The sequence below is a fragment of the Amphiprion ocellaris genome, chromosome 3 (assembly GCF_022539595.1).
Source record: "Amphiprion ocellaris isolate individual 3 ecotype Okinawa chromosome 3, ASM2253959v1, whole genome shotgun sequence".
Lineage (NCBI taxonomy): Eukaryota > Metazoa > Chordata > Actinopteri > Pomacentridae > Amphiprion > Amphiprion ocellaris.
In genome coordinates, this window is record NC_072768.1 from 14,373,885 (window position 1) to 14,398,637 (window position 24,753).

The 24,753-nt window shown below is 40.9% G+C and overlaps 2 protein-coding genes across 3 annotated transcripts; both read left to right on the forward strand.

The window, feature by feature from the left end:
- Positions 1-599: 599 nt before the first annotated feature.
- Positions 600-18,750, forward strand: LOC111577254 (cingulin-like protein 1). 2 transcript variants are annotated; one of them, XM_023283410.3, is made up of 19 exons: positions 608-823; positions 2,831-3,814; positions 3,888-3,982; positions 5,113-5,218; positions 5,328-5,411; positions 5,502-5,650; positions 6,840-6,981; positions 7,083-7,295; positions 7,384-7,590; positions 7,706-7,810; positions 7,918-8,070; positions 8,287-8,457; positions 8,716-8,868; positions 13,585-13,674; positions 15,007-15,090; positions 17,435-17,559; positions 17,843-17,951; positions 18,050-18,213; positions 18,304-18,750. In XM_023283410.3, the coding sequence occupies exons 2-19, from the start codon at positions 2,840-2,842 to the stop codon at positions 18,380-18,382; spliced, it is 3,204 nt and encodes a 1,067-aa protein (XP_023139178.2). In that variant the 5' UTR covers positions 608-823; positions 2,831-2,839; the 3' UTR covers positions 18,383-18,750. The 2 variants fall into 2 exon arrangements, with proteins under 2 accessions (XP_054865333.1, XP_023139178.2); XM_055009358.1 differs by lacking the exons at positions 13,585-13,674; positions 15,007-15,090; positions 17,435-17,559; ... (1 more) ...; positions 18,050-18,213; positions 18,304-18,750 and adding an exon at positions 10,805-11,475 and having other exon boundaries at positions 600-823.
- Positions 18,751-18,903: 153 nt separating this feature from the next.
- LOC111577255 (aquaporin-9-like) lies at positions 18,904-24,082 on the forward strand. Its single transcript, XM_023283412.3, has 6 exons — positions 18,904-19,204; positions 19,385-19,511; positions 20,455-20,592; positions 20,774-20,892; positions 21,788-22,005; positions 23,076-24,082. The coding sequence occupies exons 1-6, from the start codon at positions 19,103-19,105 to the stop codon at positions 23,278-23,280; spliced, it is 909 nt and encodes a 302-aa protein (XP_023139180.1). The 5' UTR covers positions 18,904-19,102; the 3' UTR covers positions 23,281-24,082.
- Positions 24,083-24,753: the final 671 nt, after the last annotated feature.

Genomic DNA, 24,753 nt, shown 5'->3' on the forward strand with positions numbered 1-24,753 from the left:
AAAATCCCCAAAGAATGTTTAAAGAAGAAAAAAGTGAAAACTATGTCCTGGACAAGTATGTTGCCTCGCTTGATTCCAGCAGAACACATTTGGGATGTTTTTTAAGAAGAGGGGGAGGATTAAATATGTAATTAAAAATAAAGTTGGGCATATGAGGCATTAAAAACCAAAAGAAGAAGATTAGACTTTTAGTAATGAAAAGTGTACTGACTTTTGTTGCATTGGGTTTCTACCGTGTAGCCTGCAGTTTCACTATAGTAAATCTTAATCTAATCTGGCATAAAGGCAAATACCTAGTGTTCAAATTAGAAGTGATGCAATAATTGGAAGAGGATAAAAGTTTGAATCTTTTGACGTTTAGGTGATATTATACAATCACTTCTGTTCTGTGAAAGCTTTGAAAAAAAACCATGTGAGTATTTGAAATATTATAAGAAGTGGTTATAAAACAGAAAGAAAACACAGTCCAGAAAGTTAGACACATATTACACAGAGGAGGGAAGGGCTTTTCTAAAACTTCAACCTGTGAGCGTGAAAATAAATCCTAATTTTACCCACATTAACATGCAGAGACAGGGACAGAAATCAGCTGAAGAAAGCTACAGGCTAAAGTATGCAAATATAGAAGTTTTTTTTTAAATCAACAGACAGGACAGATGAGCTGTTGATTTGTCAGTACTGAGCAGCAGCAGCAGCAGTGTTGTGTTGTGGATGTGACAGAGCGGGCAGTGAACGCCTCTCCGAGCGGACAGACAGGATCGTGTCCGGAGGCAGGACATTCTGATCGGACTGAAGAGGAAAACTCACTGCGGACTCGCTGCGGGTAAGTTTCTCATCGATTTCTTTTTTTAATAATCGAGGTTTCTTAAAGTTATTGATCTTTAAACGTCACATGCTGCGATCGATGCTGAATTTCTAACTTTTTTAACCTTCTTTTTCTTCACTTCCTTCTATAACCAACAACAGGACGAGGGCTTTTCTGTCATATTTTACGTGTTTTCATTAATGGATATTTTGCCATTTTGTTGCCTGTCTGTTGCTTTGAGGTGAAGTTTATCAAGTAAAACCGGATAAACGCAGATCAGCAGCAGACTGAGTCTACCTGTAAGTTAAACACAGCCAAACACAACTTTTCCACATTTAAGTGGACGACAAAGGAAACAGATGCGATGTCAAAGCATATATTATGATGTGACACACTGCATAAAGGCTTTAAAAGCTGTAGTGTTTGATTTAATACAATGTCAATGCGCCATTGAAACGTTAAAAGCTATACATAAGAAAGTCTGAGGTTGGCTTTGACGTTTCCGCTGCCTTTTTATTTCACTAGGAGGTCCCTTAAATGTACTGTTCAACCACCAAACTATTTATCACCAACTTACATCAGTTGAACAGTCCATTTAAAAGCACTTTCTGATCAATTTAGGAGCTAGCTAAAAGAACAAATAAAGGACTACCATGAAAGAAGACTTTCTACAACCTGGCAACCCAAAATAATCTATGACTTAAAGCTGATCTATTAGAAAATTACAGCCTCAAAATTTCCATTTAACAGGGGGTGCCCAAGTGGCCTGGAGGTTTTCAGGACTTTCTTGTAGAATTTAAATCATTACTCTGGTAAATTCACATCATAAATAACACAATAGGGTCTTAATGGTTAAAACAACGCCAATAACTTCTCTTTTTCCTGGAAAGCATTTTTGCACAATCACTGTTGTTTTAAATGTGCTGTGTAAATTATGGTGACTTGATTTGACCATGTAATTGCCTGTAATTATCACAGGTTTGATTAATGTCATTGCACCACAACACCCAGTCAGCTCTCAATTAAAGGCACATAACACAACCAAAAAAATCTATCTTAGGGGACTGTGTGATAATTTTGGGAACTAGTTCTTGAGGGAGGAGGAATTATGCAGCTTTTTAATGATTTCAAATTAATTGTGGTCAGTTTTTATAAGGACTGATCCTTTTTACCCCTGCAAAAAGTAAAAATATCCTTTTTTTCAAAGGCTGTCAACTCGCTTACATATGGACAAGTTCTGACAGTTTTGTTGGGTTGATTGTTGCTTGATACTGGTAATTTTGATTCGGTTTCAGTACCCAGACTGGGCTCAGTATGAGCTCGGTCTGCCACTTTGGTCTGGCAGCCATACATAGGTCGAATTAATAATTTGGCCGATATGTCAGTCAACACTTCAGATCAGAACAAATCACTATGATTAGTAAAAACTAACACAACAATCTGTTAAACCTTGTAAACCTTTTGCAAAGTGGATAAAGGTGCTAATATTTTTGCTGAACTTATAAATGAGTTGCAGTGTGTTGTGTTATTAATGACAGTGACCATTCTCAGGATGGGCCTCTTAAGCAGATACCATATTGTTTGCAACACAACACCTCTTGTGTTTGTGTGTGTCAGCCTCACAGTAACGTATTTGTTGTAATTTTCCTCAAGTGGTAACCATGAAGTGGGTGACGACACCTTGGCGACCCCGGCCAGTCATAGTCGTCATGCAGTTGGCTCAGCTCGAGCTGTACAATAGTAGCCTGTCATTAGCACACAGAGGAGCTGTTTTCATTGCACAGCAATATCAGGCTCCCGTCAGTGTCCATTTATTCTGCCTTTATGTCGGATGAGTGCAGCTGTGTGAGGAGCTCCCTGGATGTCTGTCGTAGCGTCCCGCTAAGGCTCCAGCCCTGCTTCAGTGTTGTGTAAACAGCATATTCAGCTTGACCAACCTGAAGCATCAGTTTTCAATTCACTCTCCCATGCAGGGTTTGTCTCCTTCAGTGTCATTTCTAACAAACCTGTCTGTGTTTTCACCAGTTCATCGGGATGGAATCACACAGCAGCTCTCCAGATGTTAGGATACAGAAGGGCTACATGCTGCAGCACAGTCCCAAAGGCAGTCCGGACGGCCTGTTTGGAGTGAGGGTGCAGGTCCAAGGGATTAAAGGTCAACCTTACGTGGTTCTGAACAGTCCCGGTCAGGAGAGTCACAGGGACATATCTGTCATCACTCACCAGGCAGGATACACCCCGGGCATGGTGAGGAGGTCTGCGGATGAAAGACACTCTCCATCAGCAGCACAGAGGACTGCAAACTCCTCTGCATTTCATTATCAGAAACACCCAGAGCTCCTGAGACCTTATGACCCTGAAAGTAATAACCTGAGCCAAGTCATTCCTTCTCAAACAGCCTCTCGTCTTGGACAGCAACACAACAACAACGTTCTTCCTGAGGCAAACCAAACCACCAACGGTTCCAGACCCAGGATCCCTCTGCCTGCTGAGGGCCCAGAAGACCCAGCTGAGGTGACTAACAACAAGACTCCTCTGTCAGGTGGACACATTCCTGCAAGAGCCCCAAGCTCAGTGGACACAGACTCCATCATGTCTGTCGGGAAGCTAATCAGCCAGTTCAACAGCCGCCAGAGGAGGGGAAGAGGTCCAAGGAACAGACTGGACCCGGAGGAGTGTCGGCGATCACGCAGCGTGGATAGCGGTCGAACCTCCGATTCCTCCTCATCCTCGTCTTCATCCAGCAGAGCCTCGTCTCTGAGAGGCATCAGGGGCGAAACCCCAGGTGGGATTTATCCTCCTGGATCAGCCAGGGCTCGGCTCCTCAGCGGGGAAGCCACTTTGGCAAGCAAACGGGAGGAAAGCAAGCCAAGCATGCTGTTTAAAGGACTTAATGGCAAAGAGATGGAATCTCAGCAGGCCGCAAACCTGCTTCACAGAGCAGAGAAACCGTCCATCTCCTCGTCATGTGGTGACCAAACCGGTGAATCTGATGAAAGAGATGCACAGGTAAAGTGTTTTATTTTGGGGCAAAGTTGTCATTTAAAAGGTTGTATTTATTTGCTGTATGTTTTCTAACCAGGTTACTCCTGATCTTCTGAAAGGACAGCAAGAGCTCTCAGCAGATCCAACCGAAGACACAACTAAACAAATACTGTTCACTTACCTGAAGGATGGGTAAGTGCCCCTCAGTTTTCTATGCATTAAGGTAAGCCCACCTTGGAATAGGTGCTTTTTGAAAGACACTCTGCAGTGACATTTCCTGCGTTCAGAACATGCACAAAGGCCATGGTGACTGCACTGCTGTGGAAAACAGCCTTTAGTTATTTGCTTTTTGCTTTAAATATGACGCTCCCACATGCTGAGCTTTTCATAAAGGCAAGGCAGCTTTATTTGTTAGGTTTGCGAGGTTTTAAACACAAAAACTGCAATTAGATACAAACTACACCTACCAACACTTTTAAAACTCACTAATTAACATGTCAAATCCTGTTATTTAAATGCATACCGCAACAAAAATGTTAAAACAACAAGCTAAAGTGTTCCGTTTTATATCTTGACCAGTTGCATCAATGTCTGAAGTCAAATAAATGCAATGCAACTTGATAATTCACAAGCTTTAGATGAGCTTGTAGGTGTCTTTTGTCACATTTGGACAAAACCAAGTTTGCTGTTTTCTTTTGTTTTGCTTATTATGCTATGCTATGCTATGCTATGCTATGCTATGCTATGCTATGCTATGCTATGCTATGCTATGCTATGCTATGCTATGCTATGCTAAGCTAAACAGGTTGCTGGCTTTGGCTTCATAGAAAGTGCCACTGGTCCTGCATAAAACAACTCAGTTAATAAGCTTCCATTTGTGCTTTAAGTTGATTTCTAATTTTAAAAAGAGTTTTTTTAATAACACTGTCTGTTTCAGCGATGAGCTCGTGGTTGTGATCATGCAGTGCAGTCAGATACGCTCCAGCTGTGTGTGCTCAAACACGTAGTAGTCAGGAATGCAGAGCGTGAACTTTCTCTCACTGATAAAATATCTCCTTCACACGGAAAATTTTAAAGATCTTCCAGTGCCTGCGTTGTGCCTTTTTGAAAAATGTGCTGAAGTAGATTTATTATCTGAGGAGTGAAAAAAGTTACACATTTTCCTTTCTGCATACCAAACCACCTAAAACAACTCCACACCACTCAGAGGTCACGCACTGCCTCACTGTGTCTTTGTTTATTTGACAACTGATAAAATTTCACTTTTTTCTTACACCCCGTTACTGCTTTTGTAAAAACGTAAAGTTTTTCTTGCTTCATAGGACGACTGATGATGACTCCACCACCCAAAGAAAAGTCAACCTGCTGCTCGAGAGGATCGACAAGCTCAAGTGGAGGACTGCTGAGAATGTGGAGGAGGAGAACAAAGTGAGTGTTGGCATGAGGTGTTTGCCAATGTTCAGCATGATTTAATGTCTTTGTCTCAAACTCCTGATGTTACTGTGTTGCTGGATGTGTGTTTGTTCAACATATGCAGGACATGAAGCAGCTGCAGGAGAAACAGGCAGCGCTGGAGAAGGAAGTGTCTGAATTAAAGCAAAGGCTGGAAACTGAAATGAAGGTGTAGCACAGCTCCATCCTGCTGATTCACAACTCACGTCCGGTTACTGTGACTGATGATGTTCCTCTCTGTTGTTGTCGTATTGTGCAGAATGAAATGACTTTGGCCAAAGCTTGTGAAAAGGCGAGGACAGAGAAGAAGAAACTTCAGGAAGAGCTGATCAAAAGTCAGGCAGAGCTCTGCAAACTCAGGGACAAACTGGCTGAAACTGATGCAGAACTTCAGTCCACCAAACAGCAGTAAGGATGGGAACTTAAATATGTGCTTTGTGAAGATATTCAGATTTTACCAGCTGGAAAGAGACTACAACTGAAATTTGACAGTAAACACACACAGAAGGAACGCTAATGTGAACTTTATGAACAAAGGGCTGGACAAATGAACTGATGATGGTTAAATATGTAGCTTTTTTGTACGTAGATAGACTCATTGGTTTGATAAAAGAGATCAATGTGGGTGCAACATCCAGTTCCCTACTTTCCCACCAAAACAAGAGGATAACTATACTAAAAACTGAACAAATGTCTAACCTACTACTGGCTCTATCTTGGCTTCTAGATGGCACTAGTCCTCATCTAGATATAATCCATTTTGAATTAAGTAAATAAAGAAGGTACAGAAAAGAGACATATTTTATTGTGTTTTTAATCCCTTGGTTGGTTTATTGTGGTTTACTTTTGTCCCCTTCGTTGTTGTCAAGGTCAATTTGATAATTTTTTGTACCTTTATGATGGTATACCTTCTTGACCAGGTCTCTTTAAAAAGAGATTTGAATTTAAACTGACTTTCAAATTAAATAAAGGTTAAAAAGATGCAAAACAAATAGATATTGCATTCATTTGTGAGCTTTAGAGGTGCTGATATGGGGATTTTGCTACCTTTGGGCAGAGCCAGGCTAACTGATTTACTGTTTCCATGTCTTTATGCTAAGCTAAGCTAACTGCTTGATGACAGTAGCTTCATATTTGTGCAGATGTAAGAGCAATATCGAGCAAAAAACAAGTTAACATATTCACTAAAATGCCAAAACTGTCCCTTTAAATGATTTTTTCAGCATCTAGTGCCACAGAACAAAATATCTGAGATATGTTTGGGTGTTTTCCATAAATAGCAAGTGAAGCAGCTGTGAAATGTAGAACTAGACAGACTACCTTAACTCAGTGTTTTGTTCCACTTCCTTTAGCTAAGCCTCTGCTGAGACTCTTTGGTCACTCAAGTGAACTGTGACGTATGATTGGATGAAAGTCATTTGACTGAAAGTGGAGTCAAGTACAGAACTATTTGGTTTAAGTGTGCAGATGTTCTTTTTTAAATTTAGTTCCATCAACTTCAGCAGCTGTCAAGAAGGATGAGGAGGCTTCTGCTGTCTTTGATATAAAACGCAGAACTAAAGTATGTCTTTCGTGCATTTTTTTCCTGTGTTGTCAGACTGACTCAGATGAAGGCAGAAAAGGAAAGATCTAAGGCCGAGATGAAAGACCTTCAACAGCAGCTCTCCGAGATGCACGATGAGCTGGACCGAGCCAAGAAGGCAGAGGTGATAAATGCGCAGAAAGAAGTCCTCATGCAGGTAAACGAAACCTCAAGAACAAGAAACTCCTCACAAATCAACAGCACTTGTAAAGTTTGTCCACTGGGCTCGTGACGATGTGTTTGATGGCTGTCTGTCAGGAGTTGGCGCAGCTTCGTGTTGACTTCCAGGAGATGATTCAGATGAAGGACGAGCAGGAGGATGTTCTGCACCACACTGAGAGGGAGCTCAGCGCCCTGAAGGGGGCACTTAAAGAGGAGGTGGAGACTCATGACAAATACATGGCCGCTCTGAAGGAGGAATATGAACAGGAGCTGGAGAGGCTCCTGGGGGATTTGGAGCAGGCTAAAGAGGTAACAGGAAAGATGTAATTTGCTCTGATATCAAACAGGTGTAGTGTGGGTTACTTTGATGTTTATCAGCCACAATTTAATTTGTCAGAGCAACGCTGTGCTGGGCCAGAGGAAGGTCGAGGCAGAGGAGGAGAGAGGAGCAGCGAAGGTGCAGCTGAAGGAGCTGATTCAGGACAGAGATCAGCTGAGAGGAAAAGTGCAGGAGTTCAACAACAAGGTGGATCAACTGAGTCAGGCGATCCAGGAGTCTAAAACCAACGAGAGACTGATGGAGCAGAGAGCGAAGCAGCTGGAGGTGGGCGGGAGAAGTGGGAGTGGACAAATGTTTGATACCAAAATGAGCAAAACTTGGTTCTAGATGTTTTTAATCACTGATGATCTGTTTCTCACATGTTCTGTTTTTTCCTCAGAGGGAAAAGCAGCAGGTTGAGGAAATGCTGATGGATGTGAGGAAGAATGAGGAGGAGATGTGTCAGTCTAACCAGTCACTGCTCCTTCGCTTGGAGGACGTGCAGGTAACAAGACAAGAATGTTGAGGAAACAAAGTGTGAATGACAGAACACGACTGATATCTAGACATGGGATGAGACACGGTTCTGTTCTTTGTGTTTTCTTCTGTCAGAGTAAGCTGGCCAAACTAAACCACGAGCACAGGGACCTGAAAGAGAAGCTGAAGGAGGAGAGGAAACAAGTCGAGGAGCTGTGGAAGACCAAAGCTGAGCTGGAAGATGAGAGGAGGCTGCAGGACAGGACTGTGGAGCAACTGCAGAGGAAGGTTAGAGGAGGAAACATGCTATTTATTAGGCTTTAGGGGGAAATTCAGCATATCTTTGGAGCCAAACAAGGCCCAACAGCGTGTTATCTTAACCCCGAAATAACACGAGATCAGCAGAAAGTGCTGACATTTCTCGTGCTTGCAAAGCTTCTTTCATCCCTCCATTTACCCAAAGACGTCCACATGTCTGAGCTCTTTGTTTATCGGCCTGCTCAGATGAACAGCATCATGGAGGAGTGCGAGGCGTCTACAGATGTGCTTCAGAACCAGGTCGATGAGGCCAAAGAGAGGAGTCAGAGGGAGTTGGCTGAGCTGCGGAGACAGCTGCAGGAAAAAGGAGCAGAGCTGGACAAATCCAGACAGGCGGCCAAAAAGCTGCAGGAAGAGGTGTGGTGCTCTTTGTCTCTCTGATTCACCAGTACGAAGGTTCAACTGTCTTAGTCACCAGTAAAACAATAAGTCAGCTACAGGGGATTTTTCCCTGTTAGTAGGGGAATCCTAAGCCAAATGTTTTGTGTGAAATGAAATAGAAATCAAGTGCTATCAGAGAATCTGATTGACTGACTGACCGCTGCCCGACACCCGATATTGTGTGTTTCTTTAACTTGCTGTGTGTGTTTAGTCTGTGGTCTGTTCTGTGTTCAGCTGCTTCCTCTGGAGGAGGATCTGCGTCGGTGTCGCAGGGAGCAGCAGGAGGCCCAGCAGAGGGGCCGACAGCTGGAGCAGAGGGTGGAGGAGCTGGAGGAGAGGAGCTCTGCCACGGTGGAGGACCGAGACCGACAGGTCAAACTCATGGAGGTAAACATGTCCGGAACCTGCACTAGGCAAAGTCACGAAATTAAGAAGCTGAAAGGCTAAACATAAACATTTGCATCAACATAAATATGAATAGTTTTTTATTTTAAAGATGTCTTTTTGGCCTTTTTCGGCTTTAAGATCACCTGTGCAGATGGCTCAGATCTGGAGTTCATCAGCTACTACAAGTGCCTTCACCTCTTGCAGGACTCTTCACTCTCTTTCATTTCTCACATCAATTTTCTACAGGCTAAAATCAAATCTAGACTGGGGTTCTTTTACCATAATAAGGCCTCCTTTACATACTCTGCCAAATGCACTCGACGACGGCAATGTCATCAATAAAATGGCCCCTAAGTGTGTCCTAAACAGGCTTGATGTCCTCCATCACTCAGCCATCCGTCTTGCTACCGGTGCACCTTTCTCCACCCACCATTGTGACCTTTACAAACTGGTGGGTTGGCCCTCCCTTTACACCAGGCGACTCCAGCACTGGCTTTTACTCATCCACAAGACCCTATCAGGGAAGACACCTCAATACCTCTCCAACCTCCTACATCCCTCCCATAACAACTACCACCTGAGGTCCAGTGATTTCATAACACTCTCCACTCTCTCTCAAATTCCTTTCACTTTGCCGCAGCAATTCATTGGAATTCCCTCCAAAAGTCTCTGAAACTGTCATCTCTTTCATCATTTTACATGTTTAAGCAGAAGCTGCAGCAGACCTAGCTGACCACTGCACATGTTGTCTGTTTTCACTGAATTGCTAGCATTAATTTAGGGTGTTTTTAATCTCTGCTTAAACACTTGTGTGCCCTTTTTTGCATATGTACTTGTTTATTTGTTATCTTTCTTCCTGCTGGGGCCTCTTGCCAGGTCATCATTGTAAATGAGGAATTGTTTTCAACTGATCTTACCTGGTAAAATAAAGAATTAATTATCCATCCATCCATTATCTATACACCGCTTAATCCTCACTAGGGTCGCGGGGGGGCTGGAGCCTATCCCAGCTGACTCGGGCGAAGGCAGGGGACACCCTGGACAGGTCAAAGAATTAATTAGATTATTTATTTATTTATTGATAGGACAGCAATGAGAGAGAGAGACAGTAAAGTGAGGATAAAAATGGCAGAAGGACCTGCAGCAGCTGGAGTCAAACCCATTGTTGCTGTGTCGGGGACGATAACCGCTGCTTTATGGGTCACCCGTTTAACCTGTTGAGCTACCGGGACGCCCCGATGATGTTACTTTTTAGTGAAAATAGAAACAAAAAGACAAAAAATGTACCCGCACACTGCTGCTGTATTTGATTCCCAATCATTTTATTCATCAGTGAAATGACAACAATTAATAAAATGGCCATAATTGTTAGCCACAACAGGCACTGAGACGTTGGCAGCGGATCCTTTGGGTCCTGTGGATGGTCTGGTGGGCCCTCCAGGAATCCGGCTTGTTCTGGTGCATCTCACGGTTGCTTGATTAGCTAAGGACAGGGGTAGCCAACACGGTGCCCGCGGGCGGCTGGTTGCCCGCAGAGACCATGTAAGTTGCCCTCAACACATGTTCTAAAAATAACACTAGTCACCATGAAATTCCTTATAAAAAATTATAGTTGCTGTTCTTTTTAAATCAAAAATACTTACATTAATGCAGATTTTAAATTACAATATTTATTATATATTTTTTAAAAAAACTAAAATGTCTTCAGTGTAAATGAATTTCGACCTTGTCCGAGTCAGAGTTCACTGCGCATGTCAAACCACTACGTCATTCTTTGCTGAAGCTTCCGGGCGCAGACACTTTGGGAAGCTAGGTGTGGTTTTTATCCCCAAAACTTGACAGAGAAGTGAAAGAGAAAACACAATTTTGACGAAGCCTGGGAGGAAGAGTTCTTTTTCACGACAGTGAAAGATAAATGTATGTGTCCTATTTGCAGGGCGACTATTGCGTCGGCAAAGCGGCACAATGTGGAGAGATGCTACTTTAGCCGCTACAAAGCTTCCATGCTAACTAGCCACCTGCTAGCGCACATAGACTGTATGCGCAGTACGGACAGGTAAAGCCCGGGACTTCAAGGCAGCTTTGACATCTACTACGCGGCGAAAAGTTTCTTCGTGGAGAAAAATGTACCATTAGAAAAGCTTGTTTCATTGAAGACAGACGGGGCTCCTCCATGACGGGTCGCCATGCAGGCTTCATTGTACGATGCAGAGGTGATCCAGACTTCCCAACATTCCCACATTACCACTGCATCATTCACCAGCAGGACATATGTATGTACAAAAGTGACCGGATTTGATCATGTGATGATTCCTGTCGTGAAGATCATAAATGGCTCCAAAGCCAAACAACCAGGACATTGAAGGTGCTGCTGGAGGAGCTGTTAGCTGAACATGGAGACCTGTTACTACACACAGAAACCCCATGGATCAGCAGGGGAACAGTTTTGCAGCGTTTTTTGTCACTGTTGGCCGAAATCAAAGAGTTCATGCAGTCCAAAGGGGAAGACACCTTGCTGCTTGAGGACACTGAGTGGATTCTTGCCCTTGCATTTTTAACGGACATCACTGGGAAACTGAACCATCTGAACTGTGAGCTACAAGGTAAAGGTAAGACATGATGAGCTCTGCAATGCCAGGCTTCCCACTAACACACATTTACAGACAGAGAAAGAGGTAACACATGTTGTCATTCAAAACACTGTGCCATTACACAAAAATGTGAAAAATAATTTGTTGAAAACGTGTAATGATTTGTTGTTATGATCTGGTAAAAATGTTGCAATGCTGGTGAAAAATGCTGGTCATTAGTACTAATGTGACAGGATTCATTTCAGAATGTGAAAGTTGATTTTTTTTCTTACATAACTGATAATTTTTACAAACATGGGACAGAGTTCATGAATTGTTCAAAAATGTTACAAAGGTAGGGGTTTGCACAAATGAAGCAGGATTTGATGACAGTTAATGATTTCCTAAAAATGTTAGAAGTGATAATTTGCACAGAAATGTAACTGGTGTGATTTTGAACAAAATGCTGCAAATATGCTGATTCATACAAAACTGCCAAGAAAGATATTTACAAAAGTTTCAGAAATGGGATACCTCTGACTTTTAAATATTGGAACAGATTTCCATATATATGTATATATGTGTGTGTGTTTATGTGTATGTGTGTGTGTGTTTCCTACTGTCGTTGTTGTGGAAATCGTTGTTAATAATTATTGTAAGGAATAATTAACATAAATGTGATCAGACAGTCTTTTTACATATTATTTTCATTATTATTATTATTGTTTAAAGATGATGGCACAAGTTTGCTATTGAGGAAGTTTGTATCAAACAAGGTGCCCTTCATACTACTCAGTACCCTTGAAGTTGCTCTCAGGTTTAAAAAGGTTGGTGACCCCTGGCTAAGGATCTGGGGAGTTTGGAGGCACTGTCAACGCCATGGGTTCTTTGTTGTGTCCCTCGAGCAGTTTTTGTGGATCGGCAAGGCACTTTGTCCTACTAGCGAAGACTGCTTGGGTGGTGCTTGGTCTGCAACAATGTTTAGGTGGATGATAGGTGTCAGAGTAACTTCCATATGAATGTCAGTACCCAATATATTGTAATGATGTGGCTGATTGGTGTATATGCAATTTCTATAGCACATTATATGTTTTATATTTTATCTTATTACAGCTGCATTTTGCGATATCGTGCCCAGTTGGGTGCTCAGAGGACAGTTATATTTAGTGACAAATACATTAATACAGAGTAAAATCAGGACTATTTTATAGCCGAGAGGGTAAGACAAAGACCACATTGGTGCAAATACCGTCAAAAGTCTTCAATTTGATTCCTGACTGCTTTTTTTGCCTCTCATTTCCTACCTCTCTCTATTGTCACTACCTGAAAAATGCTTAGAACCCCCCCTCCAAAAAATTAAAATCTCCTTACAGCTACATTACAGTGTGTTCTCAAGTCTTTATTAAATGTTTATATGCTGCTTATATATTCTAAATATGTGGGCTTAAAGTCAGACATTGTTATTATTATCATTGGTAATTTTTGTTGCAGATTGTTGTACAGTGTTGCCTCGGGTAGTTTTCACAGATATTCATGGACCAAATGATATCAAATATCTCTGAGCTCAGATTCCATCTAATCCCTCAGAAAAGCTTAAAGATTAAAACCTACCCGCAGTGGTATTACAAGATGTTTAGATGACAACAGTAATGTTCCCAGACATAATACTTCCCAGAGCTCACACTCAGACTTTAATCACATTTTCAGGTGTTTGTCGGTTCACATGCCTGTATTTGCGCTGTCACCTGTTCCTGTGAACTGTGGAAACAACATCTCACAGCTCAGCGCTGTTTGTCTTTCTGCTGATGACAAAACATTACACAGTGACACCAGTGTGCTTGCTGTTGACACTGCGTATCAACCGAGGAAGCTCGTGTTTACTGTAAAAAGTTATCAGACCTGTCTGGGTGTTCTCAGAGATCTTCTTTCACCTCCACCACCACTATTCTTTGTTCAGCCGTCACAAACACACAGCACGGGACAATCTTTAATGTCTTTTCAAATGTCGTTGTCTTGTTACTCAATACCCTGTTAGTCAGTTTTCTCGCCACAGTCTGAGGGGATAAATAGATCGTGTTCTTTTATAAACATCGCAGTGTAGTACCGTGTAAATTAACTTGATTAAAATCTGTTGCTTTCCTCACAGGGACGCATCAGTCAGCTGGAAGAAGATCTTAACGATGAGCGCAGCAGTGCTGACCGCCTCATGGAGCGACTGGACAAAACCAAAGAACAGGCAGGTTTACTCCCTCGCTTCTTATTCAAGATCTCACTTTGCATTAACTAACATTCATAAATTTCCCAAAAGGGTAGAAACCACCTGTCAGTGATAGAATTACTGCCCGTCTCCAGTTTGAGCGCTCGGCCCTACATGTGTTTTTATTATAAACAGATGTAGGGCTGCGTGCTCCGATTTCCCCTCAGACACTCAGTGAACTGCTGATTGGTGATTCCAACCTGGCCGTGAAGCTGCTTTTCTCAGTCACATCTCACTATGACTCAACTCTTTCAGCTTGATATAAGTTTCCTCGTTCCTGGTGCCGTCATAAGCGCCTCACATCTTCGCTGTGCCTGTAAAGTAGGCCACCATTCATGGGAGCAAAGTGGTGCAGACTAATTGATAGAAACTCTGTTTTGAGTGCGAAGCAAAGACAAAAAACCCAGTAACTACTGTGAGCAGCTATTCACACTCCCTGCACTGGGCCTCTACGTTATTAGTGAGCAGAGCCTCTCCCTCTCATGTGGCCATTCAGATCAGACAGCATTTCCTCTAGTTTCAGGAGTTAAGCTGGAAACTTTTCATTTAACCCTCCCGTTGTCTTCATTTACAGCACCAATAAAAGTTGTTTCCTTGTCTGAAAAAAATCCAGAAACTCAGCAAAAAATTCCCCAAATTTATAAAAATTTGCATAATCTTCAGGAAGAAAATTCCAAAAATTCCTTACGTTTCCCTTAAAAGCTTTTTTTTAATCCCCAAATTTGGCAAGAAATAAAAATTAAAAAAAATAAGAAATGTAAATGAATAAAAATCTTCCAAAAAAATCCTAAAAATATCTCAAGTTCTAATATTTTCTTTAAGAACATTCAGAAAAAATATCAACCAAAATCCAGTGAATTTTGCTGGATTTTGGTTGATTTTTTTCCCCAATGTTCTTAAAGAAACATTTTTTTAGCATTTATTTTTTTGCACCAAAAAAATCTTCAAAAATTTCCCAAAAATGTTGAAAATGTAGAAGTTTTCACTGTGAAAATATATATATTTTTTATCCACATTTTCAAACTTGAGAACAGGCCAATTTGACCTGCAGGATGACAGGAGGGTTAATCTGAAAGTGCTTGTCACCATGTCCTGCCCTTTTTAATAACATACTGCCGCGTTTTCAGTCAATATTGAAGGGATTATGTATGATGCAGGCTCATATTTACCTCCATGGTTAGACATTAGAGCACATAAGCAGTGGTTCAGTGTTCACATATCCTGCTCTTGTTAACTTACTAAACAGTAATGCTTTGCCATATAATGTGTTGAGTTTACGATGTTTTTCTCTCTGTTGGTTGTGTGTGACAGATGGATCAGATGAGGAATGAACTGATGCAGGAGAGAGGAGTGAGGCAGGACCTGGAGTGTGACAAGACGAGCCTGGAGAGACAGGTAATGATCCAGAGGTCAAACCAAACCAAACCAGTTATTCTTAAAGCTTCTCGATGTGACAGTTAGAACCACTGGATGTTGCACCTGATGAACACTTTCCCTTGGAGTTTCATCTACAACCAGAGAGGTTGTGTACATGAGAACCAACTAAAGGGTCAATGTATAATTGAGGGACTTTTTGTATCATAGTTGACATTTTTGCTGCTTTCAGGCCTAAAATCAACATGGCCGCCTATAACCAAACACCACATGGCATTTTAGAGAAAGATTCTTCTAAATATTATATATACAACTGAGTAAAAGTGAAATTGAAAGTTATTTATAAAGATATTGTAGTAAACCTGTTGACATGCGATAAATCCACACTTGACTCACACACTACTTTATATTAAATAACTCAGAAAGCCTTGGAGTCTTGCCAGTCTTTTCTTCAGCAGGAAATGACATCACGTGGAGCAGGTCATGTGATCTGGAATTAACACACTTCCTTGAGAGTTGTTTTTGTAAAGGGTAATTTAGTTGAAAGTGATTTCTCAGACACAGATACAATTTGTTATTTTCCATATAAAATTTGATATATTGTCAAAAAAGAAATATCTGTCATGATTATCTCAACTTAATAAGAAGAACACAATCAAAACAATTTTTGAATAAGCTCATTTCATTATTGTTTAGCTAATTAGAAGATGGTTGCTATTAAATTCAGATGGTTATTTAGTTGACATTGTAGTGATATCCAGTAATGTTTTATTAATATGTGATATTTTCCATAATAAATAATTATGGAATTTTTAAAGACATGATCATAATGAACATTAAAAAAAATGTTTTTTTTACATTTAATAAAATGATATACAAGATATATCCCATTGACTTCAAAAGTCCCTAAATTACATAGTGACCGTAAAAATAATTTAGCCACAACTGTTACCACGCAGCAAGACGGTAACATTCACTGGAAAGAGTTGTTGTCTTCACGTCCACATGCTGTTTCACCATGAGTCCGTCACACTCAGCAGAGCAGACATATAAACACACACATGGTCAAACAGAAACACATGAACCAAGGAGACCAAGGACGAGGAGAAGCAACAAAACAGCAGTAGAGACTCTCACACAAAGCTGAGTTCACATAAATAGGGTAAATAAAAGGCAGATACTTCAACTTAATTCTTTGTTTTCTGGGACACTGGCTGAACGCTCCGTACTGAACTCCCATCTGCACTGCCTTCTCACTTTTACAGTGCACTGTAGGAAGTCACTGTCAGTCTGTTTTTTTTAATGTGTGGAGGCCCGACAGTTTCAAAGGAAGGTACTCACATGCACTAACAAGGACGCACAGCCGGACCTGCTGCCAAAACATTGAACCAGGAAGCTCAGATTACAACACACACACAGGAAAAGTGACTTCATGGTCTGCTAAGGATGCCATTACTCCACTACATCTTTACACAGTAGAATATCGTTTACTGCGATATTAATGCTCTAAATCTCTTATATAGAGCCTTTAAGGTGGATTTACTGACTGTTGTGCTGTGATCTCGTGTTAGCACCTGTTATCATGAGACAAAAATTCAATGCTTAGCTTTTCAATCTGCAGTGATTTTAATACTGATATGACATTATTATTTTTTTATTTTTGTTATCTTTCCATTTTTAGTGAAGCTGTTTTTCACAATTCACTACACCTTATCCTCTGAAACTACATGTATGTAACAAATCTTCACTCTTGACAAATTGTATGAGCAAACTATGTGGATAAAGTGGAACGTGTGTTTAGTGTTTTTGTCAAGCTACTATTTTGGGAATGAAACTTTAAGCACAATAAGGTAAAATGGGTAATATTGAAGCTGTTCATTCAGGTTAATCACTTGTGGGAGAGAAAATTAAACTATCTTCTTCTAAACACTTTTTGTGACCACCTGCCCATTTGTATAATATCTGCAGGACGTTCAAATTCAAAAATTATTAGCAATTATTGTTGTTATTGATACTCTGCTATTATCTAAATGTTAGTGGAAATCTTCTTGAAACTGCTCTGTGGGGTTTTCCTGTGAACAAACCAAAAGTTTTCATTTACTTCCATTGTTACTCACCACAAAACAGTGTGTGTATTGTTGAGGTCTACCAAATACAATGAATGCATTTCCTTCCTTTTCCAAATCTGATTATTTCTTCATCCTACATTGATTAATTGCATTTCTTGTTCCACTTGTGGATCAGTATAATAGAAACCAACTCAGAGGAGTTATTTCCCATCACGCTATTAGACTGCAGAAACTCTGCAGGGCTCCTTTAAATGTAACCACATTTGTGACATTCTTGATTTGGTTTCCTCTGTCAGAATAAAGACCTCAAGAGCAGAGTGACTCATCTGGAAGGATCACAGAGAACCAACCAGGATTCACTTGTCTCCAAACTTAACAGCCGCATCCAGGAGCTGGAGGAAAGGCTGCAGGGAGAAGAGAGGTGAGCAGCCGCACATTTCAGTATGACCTTACAGCATTTTCTCATCAAAACATTTGCAGACAGAAGTATATACCGAGTCTGTGTTGTGTATGAAGGCAGGGTGACACTTTGGCTAATGGCTCCATCAGATACTTGGTGGTAGCTGTTGAGCAGTGAACCCACTCATATCACTTTCCCTGTGGTTGTAAGAGGGAGAGTATCTCTGATCCGAACACACCGGGAAGGTGTTCAGTTACAGGAAGCTGCAGCAGCGATGTGATCTCTCCTCTGCCTCCTCTCTCAGGGACAACAACAGCCTGCAACAAGTGAACCGCAAGCTGGAGCGCAAGGTGAAGGAGATGAAGATGCAGGCGGACGAGGAACACGTCAACCTGCAGAGCGAGAGAGATCAGGTAGACGCTTCATTAAGGAAATACAGCTATCATGAAGCAGTCAGGACTCCAGCAGACTTCACTCATGACTCACTATCCCACTTTTGTGAACTCCGCAGCTGACTCAGAGGCTGAAGACGGCGAAGAGGCAGATGGATGAGGCGGAGGAGGAGATCGAGCGTCTGGAACACGCTAAGAAGAAGTTGCAGCGGGAGCTGGATGAACAAATCGAGGCCAACGAGCAGCTTCATGGCCAACTGAGTGCACTGAGGACCGAGATGAGGTGACTACTCGCTTTGTGCCTTTTTCATGTCTCTTCTGCCAAATCATGTTGTTGTGTAACTCTAGTAAATCAATTTATTTGCATTAACAGGCGTAAGAAAAAATCTCCTCCTCTCATAAGAGTTGTGGAGAAAGATGCGAACGACATGGACGACTTCGGATCTGATTGATTGACTGATCTGTGATTTTTAAAAAAAAAAAAAAAAACACCTGGACAGACATTTCTGGACTTTATTAAACAATGTTGGACTTGCTGTGAAGAATCCTTGAAATCTCAATTCCACATAATTCCATTAACAACTCAGGTGTGACTTTCTCATGCTTCCTGTTTGAACTGTGTGGCACCTTGCCAAGGCTGACCTCTTGTGGCGGTATTTATAATTATCAATAATCTGTCAAAGCAGCACACCAAGTCAGACATATTTACTTTGAATTATGTTCTTTGTTCCCTAAGTTATTCTATTGCTGTGTGAATTAAAATGATATAAACTGCAAACTTTAAACTAATGAATAAATGTATTAAAAGACTTTTCTAACACTCACTTGTGTTCATACAGAAACTCCTAAAAGTAAATAAATACAGCTGTGTGATGTTTCTAGATAGATAGAAGGAAAGTTCAGTTCTGTTGATCTGTTCAGCCTTTGACTTCTACATGAATAGGAAAAAATCACATTTTTGAGAAAATGTCAGTGACCCTGTTTGGCCCCTTCAGTAAAACTGTGTGTGGATGGAACTAAGCAGGAGAGTGACAGTTGTGATGGATCAATGGTCTGTGCTGAATGGCTGCAGCCGAGCAGAGGTGGGGATTTGACACGAGACGTTCGATCAGCCCCAGAGGTTCAAACCGCCAGACGGGCGACACTTTTACCATCTGTTGGCACAGCGGTACATGGAAGTACAACACAAGAGAAGCATGAGGCAACACTGTGCTCTCAAACATGGAATATTCAAGGAATTCCTGGCTGAATTCCTGGGAACATTTGTCTTGGTTGTAAGTAACATTTTGCATTTGGATGTATTGTGTTTTTTGTTAGAAATCAAACATCACACTGTTTGCTTCAGAAGTTGCTTAAGATTACAGATGTTTATGTGAATATTTCAGTTGATTTGTTGTAAGATTCTTAAAAGATTCATCCAAAAACCTGTTGTTTGCTCTCTTTTTCTCTGTTAGTTGTTTGGCTGTGGCTCAGTCGCTCAGACCGTCCTCAGTAGAAACACTCTGGGTGAACCTCTCACCGTCCACATTGGTTTCTCTGTAGGCCTGATGATGGCAGCGTATGTGGCCGGTGGAGTGTCAGGTAAATGATTTCATGTCGTTGCCAGCTCTAATCGATTATTTTTACTGAAGTCAAACTTATCTCACGTGGGCAGTAAAGGCCCGCTAACTCTGATCAGTGCATGTACAACACAATGTTAATGGATGGCATCCTGCCAAGTCAAGTGGAAAAAGTTTTAATATAGTTGTTACCAGTTAGTTGTTTGCATATTCAACACCTTCACTGCCATATAATCTACTGTTTAGCAGCACAGACTCTGTAATACATTTAAAATAATTCAGCCTCTGCCAGAACATATAAAACAGCCTGTCACCGCTCACTTGTACGTGTTGTAATGAAAACGTTGTTGCTCTTGAGGCTTGCAGCTTGTAATAATATATTTTTATGGCTTCCTGTCCAGCCATGTGCCACCTCCACAGCACCAGTGTCGGCCAGAACGTGCCAGCTCTTTTCAATGAATATGCACTGACCATTGATTTGTTAGCACTAGTCCACAGCCTCTGTGGGGTCATACATAACCCTGGGCTCTAAATGTCCTGCAAACTCCATTGATCAGAGGCTATACGTTCTCTGACAGAGAGCAGACTCTCTGCAAACGCCTCATGTGAGCAGCATCTGCATCTGATGCCAAATCAAAGCACTAATGGTGTTTCATGAGGACAGATCATGGACAGATTTGTGATATGTATATTTAGATAAATAAGAACAGCCGGGACGTGAGAACAGCTGAAATAAAAAGGAGAGCAAATTGTTTTTTGAGGGTGAATTTCTAATAAGTGACCATTATTCTGCCTCTTTGCTCTTCAACATACATAATAAAACCCTGCACCGCCCCGAGGGCTGCTCCCCTTCTGCTGCCTCTCGTAAATGTGACAGCCTCACTAATGATGGAGAGGATATTATGCCAGCCGCCCCCCCACCCACTGCACCCCTCTTTCACTCTGTGCTTTGTCCTCTGTCCCAGGGGGCCACGTGAACCCTGCTGTGTCTCTGGCCATGGTGATTCTGGGCAAACTGAAGATCTGGAAGTTTCCCTTTTATGTCATCGCTCAGTTTCTCGGTGCTTTTGCAGGAGCTGCTGCAGTCTTTGGATTATACTACGGTGAACTATCCCTTTTATACGTATACAACACTATGACAACTGGTAACGATAGAAGTGATAATGTTGGAAAAAAACAACGATTAGCATCACAGTGACCATATATGAGCTGCATGTTCATCAATATGAGTTACACGTGGATCTGTGTGCACAGTTACAGATATCGGTTATTATCTCCTCACAGATGCTTTTATGGACTTCACCAGTGGAATTCTGTCGGTGACGGGAATCAATGCAACAGGTCACATTTTTGCGTCGTACCCTGCAAGACACCTGTCAGTCCTCGGCGGTTTCATTGATCAGGTGAGTTCTGTCCGCTGTGACCCAATGACCCTCCCCTCCATTGTGCACCGCCGCTCCCATTCAGGCTCTAAATACTGCAAAGTCTGGCAAATGTGGCTAATGCAAAATTGATTGTCCCATTTAGTCTGAGAACACCCCCTCTTTTGCTTAGTTTTGGGTCTAATGACCCATTTCCTGGCATTCACTGAAAGGTCACATCTACTTAACACCATTTTCAGGCTGTTTAGTCGGTGCAGCAGTCCAAAAATAACACGTCTGCCAACCTAAAACTGCTGAAAGCCACATCAGGTGAAGTGCTGAGATTAGTCTAATTAGTGGGGCTGCGGCTGCGTTAATGTTTCCTGTTGTTTCTGTGTAGCAGGGATGCTTAGAGGTCAGCTACAAGTTGTAGCTGCTTATTTAAATAATTCATGAAAATTAGATTTAAAGGTAAGACCTTTTTTTTTTTTAAGCTAAATAAACCCAGTTAGAAGGAATCAGATGCTGAATGATAACGGTGAAATGCTGTAAATGTGAGTTTAACACCAGTAATATTACATACTTTAGTAGAAGGCACCTGGTCATGTTTTTGGTTTTTGAATCAAAAGCATTTAAGATTATCATGACGAGGAGGACTGAGATCTGTACAACTATACCGTTAACTCTGTATGTTTCGATTGCCTCCATTTCTTTCTTTGCAATTAGAAAATGACAGTAAATGTTAAAGATATGACATGGACATTAAGACGTAAATTTGAAATAAATGAAAGCCCATGGGGGAGAGGTAGGAAGCTAATCGTTCGAAGGAAGACCTAAATACCAATGTTTCTCAAAATGTGTTTGCAGAGTCCAGTGTTTCTCCTGTATCCACCTGATCTCTGCCTTTAATCCAACCTGTGCTGCTCTGCTGCTGCAGGTGGTGGGAACAGGGATGCTGGTTCTGTGCATCCTCGCGATCATCGATGGTGGAAACATCGGCGCTCCTAAAGGTGTTGAGCCGCTGGCCATCGGTCTGATCATCATGGCCATCGGTGTGTCGATGGGTCTGAACTGTGGTTACCCCCTGAACCCTGCCAGAGACCTGGGACCCCGACTGTTCACAGCCGTGGCAGGATGGGGGATGGAGGTGTTCAGGTAACTGGATACCAGGATCCTACTTTTAATGCAACTGATGTATTATTCACAGCAATATTTTAGAGATAATGTTATTTAAGCAATAACAGTATGACAAAAACACAACATTTAAAGGGGACAAATGTGATTTACATAATCTAGCTATATAATGAACTCAAATATTTCTTTGTTAAATTTACACTGTAAATTGTGACTTTTTTGGGGATATTTTCAGTGATAGTTTCTCAATAATTTTCCTTTTAAAATACATTTTATTTTTATTAATACTGTAAATATTTTTTAGACTTTTAGATATTTAATGACAATTTACAGAAAAAGAAGTATTGGTTCTGTAATCTTACACAGATTTGTTTGTTAAAAGAACAATATCTTGTATATTTACAAAAATTTTCACAAGAAAGCTTTTGAATAGACTTGATACTGTATCAAATTATATTACAAAACTCAACTAATAACAGCATTTATATTTAATATTATAGCATTATGGCATGATTTTTACACATGTAAATATCTTTCATTCATCATTTAAAAGGCAAAACACGTCTGATGTAAAATCAAGGCTAGAAACAGTCATATATTATGGAAAATTGCTGTATATTTGTGAGATTATTATGTTATTTTCAGTTATTTTACAGTATTTTAATGATGCTCCTGCTACTGTAGTAGTGTCATTAATAAGATGTGTTTGTTTGTACTGTTGGTGTGTAGTGATCATTTTTGATGATCTTTATTAACAAAATGGTTCAATAATTTATAGATGATAAGTGAAGTGTCATATATTTACATTATGCACATGAAGGAAACATGCATGCACATGTATCTATCATGTGTCCATCCCTTTGTTTATTCAGTTCTTTCTGCTGTTGTTGTTGCAGTAAACCCTATAGCTGCTGACATGCGGAGTTATATAATGTCACGTGCACGCGACAGATGCAGTCGATGCTTGTGAATGATCCGTTGATGGCACCAGTGATCTATGAGGCCTGTTCACCAGCTGCTTGGGTTACTGCCACTGATGTATTTGACTCTTTTCTTCTGTTTATTTGCTTATATTCTGCTTGTGCTCGCAGCACCGCCGACTACTGGTGGTGGATCCCGGTGGCGGGGCCCATGGTGGGAGGTGTGGTCGCAGCCGTCATCTACTACCTGCTGATCGAGCTGCACCACCCTCACGATGAGCAGGAGAAGCCCCATGAGGAGGAAGAAGAGGAGGAAGATGAAGAGGACGACGACAGCAGTCTGAAGGACAAATATGAGATGATCACCATGAGTTAAAGAGACTGTAATCTCCGGGACAGACTGCTTTTACGGTCAGTCAGATGAAGAACACCCAGCACAGCTTCCATCTGTGAGGACAGGCTCCCTGTGTCAGTGTGTCTCCTTAATAGCAACATAGGCTGTAGTTACACTTCTGATTGACATCATGCTGTGCAGAGAAAAGCTTTTCAGCTCAGTGCTAACTGACACCTCCACGGGTCCAAATGAAATAGAATTAATGATAGTAAAATAATAAATATATTTCTATAGCACCTTTGATAAACAGTATACAAACTGCTTTGACAGACAAAGTGAAAGCAGGAAACCCAGAGGACAACATAACAGCAAGAAGCCACACAGTGAGGCCAAACCAAAGCAAAGCAAAATAGGAAATGCTCCAAAAACTGCATGGAAACCAGAAAACAAGCAAAACATTACACTGCCCTTTTTCAATAGTGAACCCACCCTTTACACTAATGCTGGTCTGTGTTCTCTGTAATTTAACTTTTTTATGTTTCAAAACACATGAAACTCTCAGTCTTGTGTCTCATATTGTTACCTGTACTGCATATGTGTGTTGTAAATACTGTACTGTACATAGAGAAAAACATCTTTTTTCCCCCATATAATGAAAATGGAGTAATAGTTCTACATGCATGCCAGTCTTCTTTTAGCTTTGGTCCTTTTTCCTCGGTGGTTGTGTTAATAATATATTCACTTTTTGTTCTTTTTTCATTTCATTTTACTTTTTTTTGGCAAACCATGGATAATTCTTCAGTTTATTGTTGTTTGTCTAAATTAAAATTTCTATAAATATCCATTTCTTTAGAGATATTTCCCTTTATTTCACTACTGCACCCCTGCAGTTTTGTGCCATTTGACATTTATGCACATCGAACGCAGTAAGATGGATTTGTTGACATAAATTTCTCACAAATGCTCCTTCACAGTATTCCATCGAATGCTGCGTTAATAGTCTATATGATAAAGTGTAAGAAGACAGTAATAGCAGATGAGTGTATTCATTAATCTCAGACTGAGCACTTTCAGCAGCAAGAGATGGATCATTTGTGTTTGGTTGTCAGGACTGCAGAGGATGATGACGCCTCAGAGTGTCGGATCAGAGCATTATGCTGTAAAATATTTCCTGTATGAGCTTATCGCTCTACTTAATGTTTCTGAGTCACAGTGAGAAGTCGGATTTTACTTCCAGCTGGAACCTCAGGTGGTGATTCCACTCTTGGGTGTAAAAGTAAAGAGGTTACACATGATCAGATAATGAGTTAGAGTCTAAGAGAAAATGCAAGAGTATTCATCACAGTATATGTTTACTATTTTTCATGTAAATATACTGAATTCAAATTTGCGCTTATAGACAAAAAGTTTTAACTAATGGCTAATTAAAGCAAATCTACTCCTTGTCCTTCTTAATTTAAAAAAACAAACTCTAAGTAGAAAAATAGTTCATTTCAAAAGTTTAAGTGTTAGACA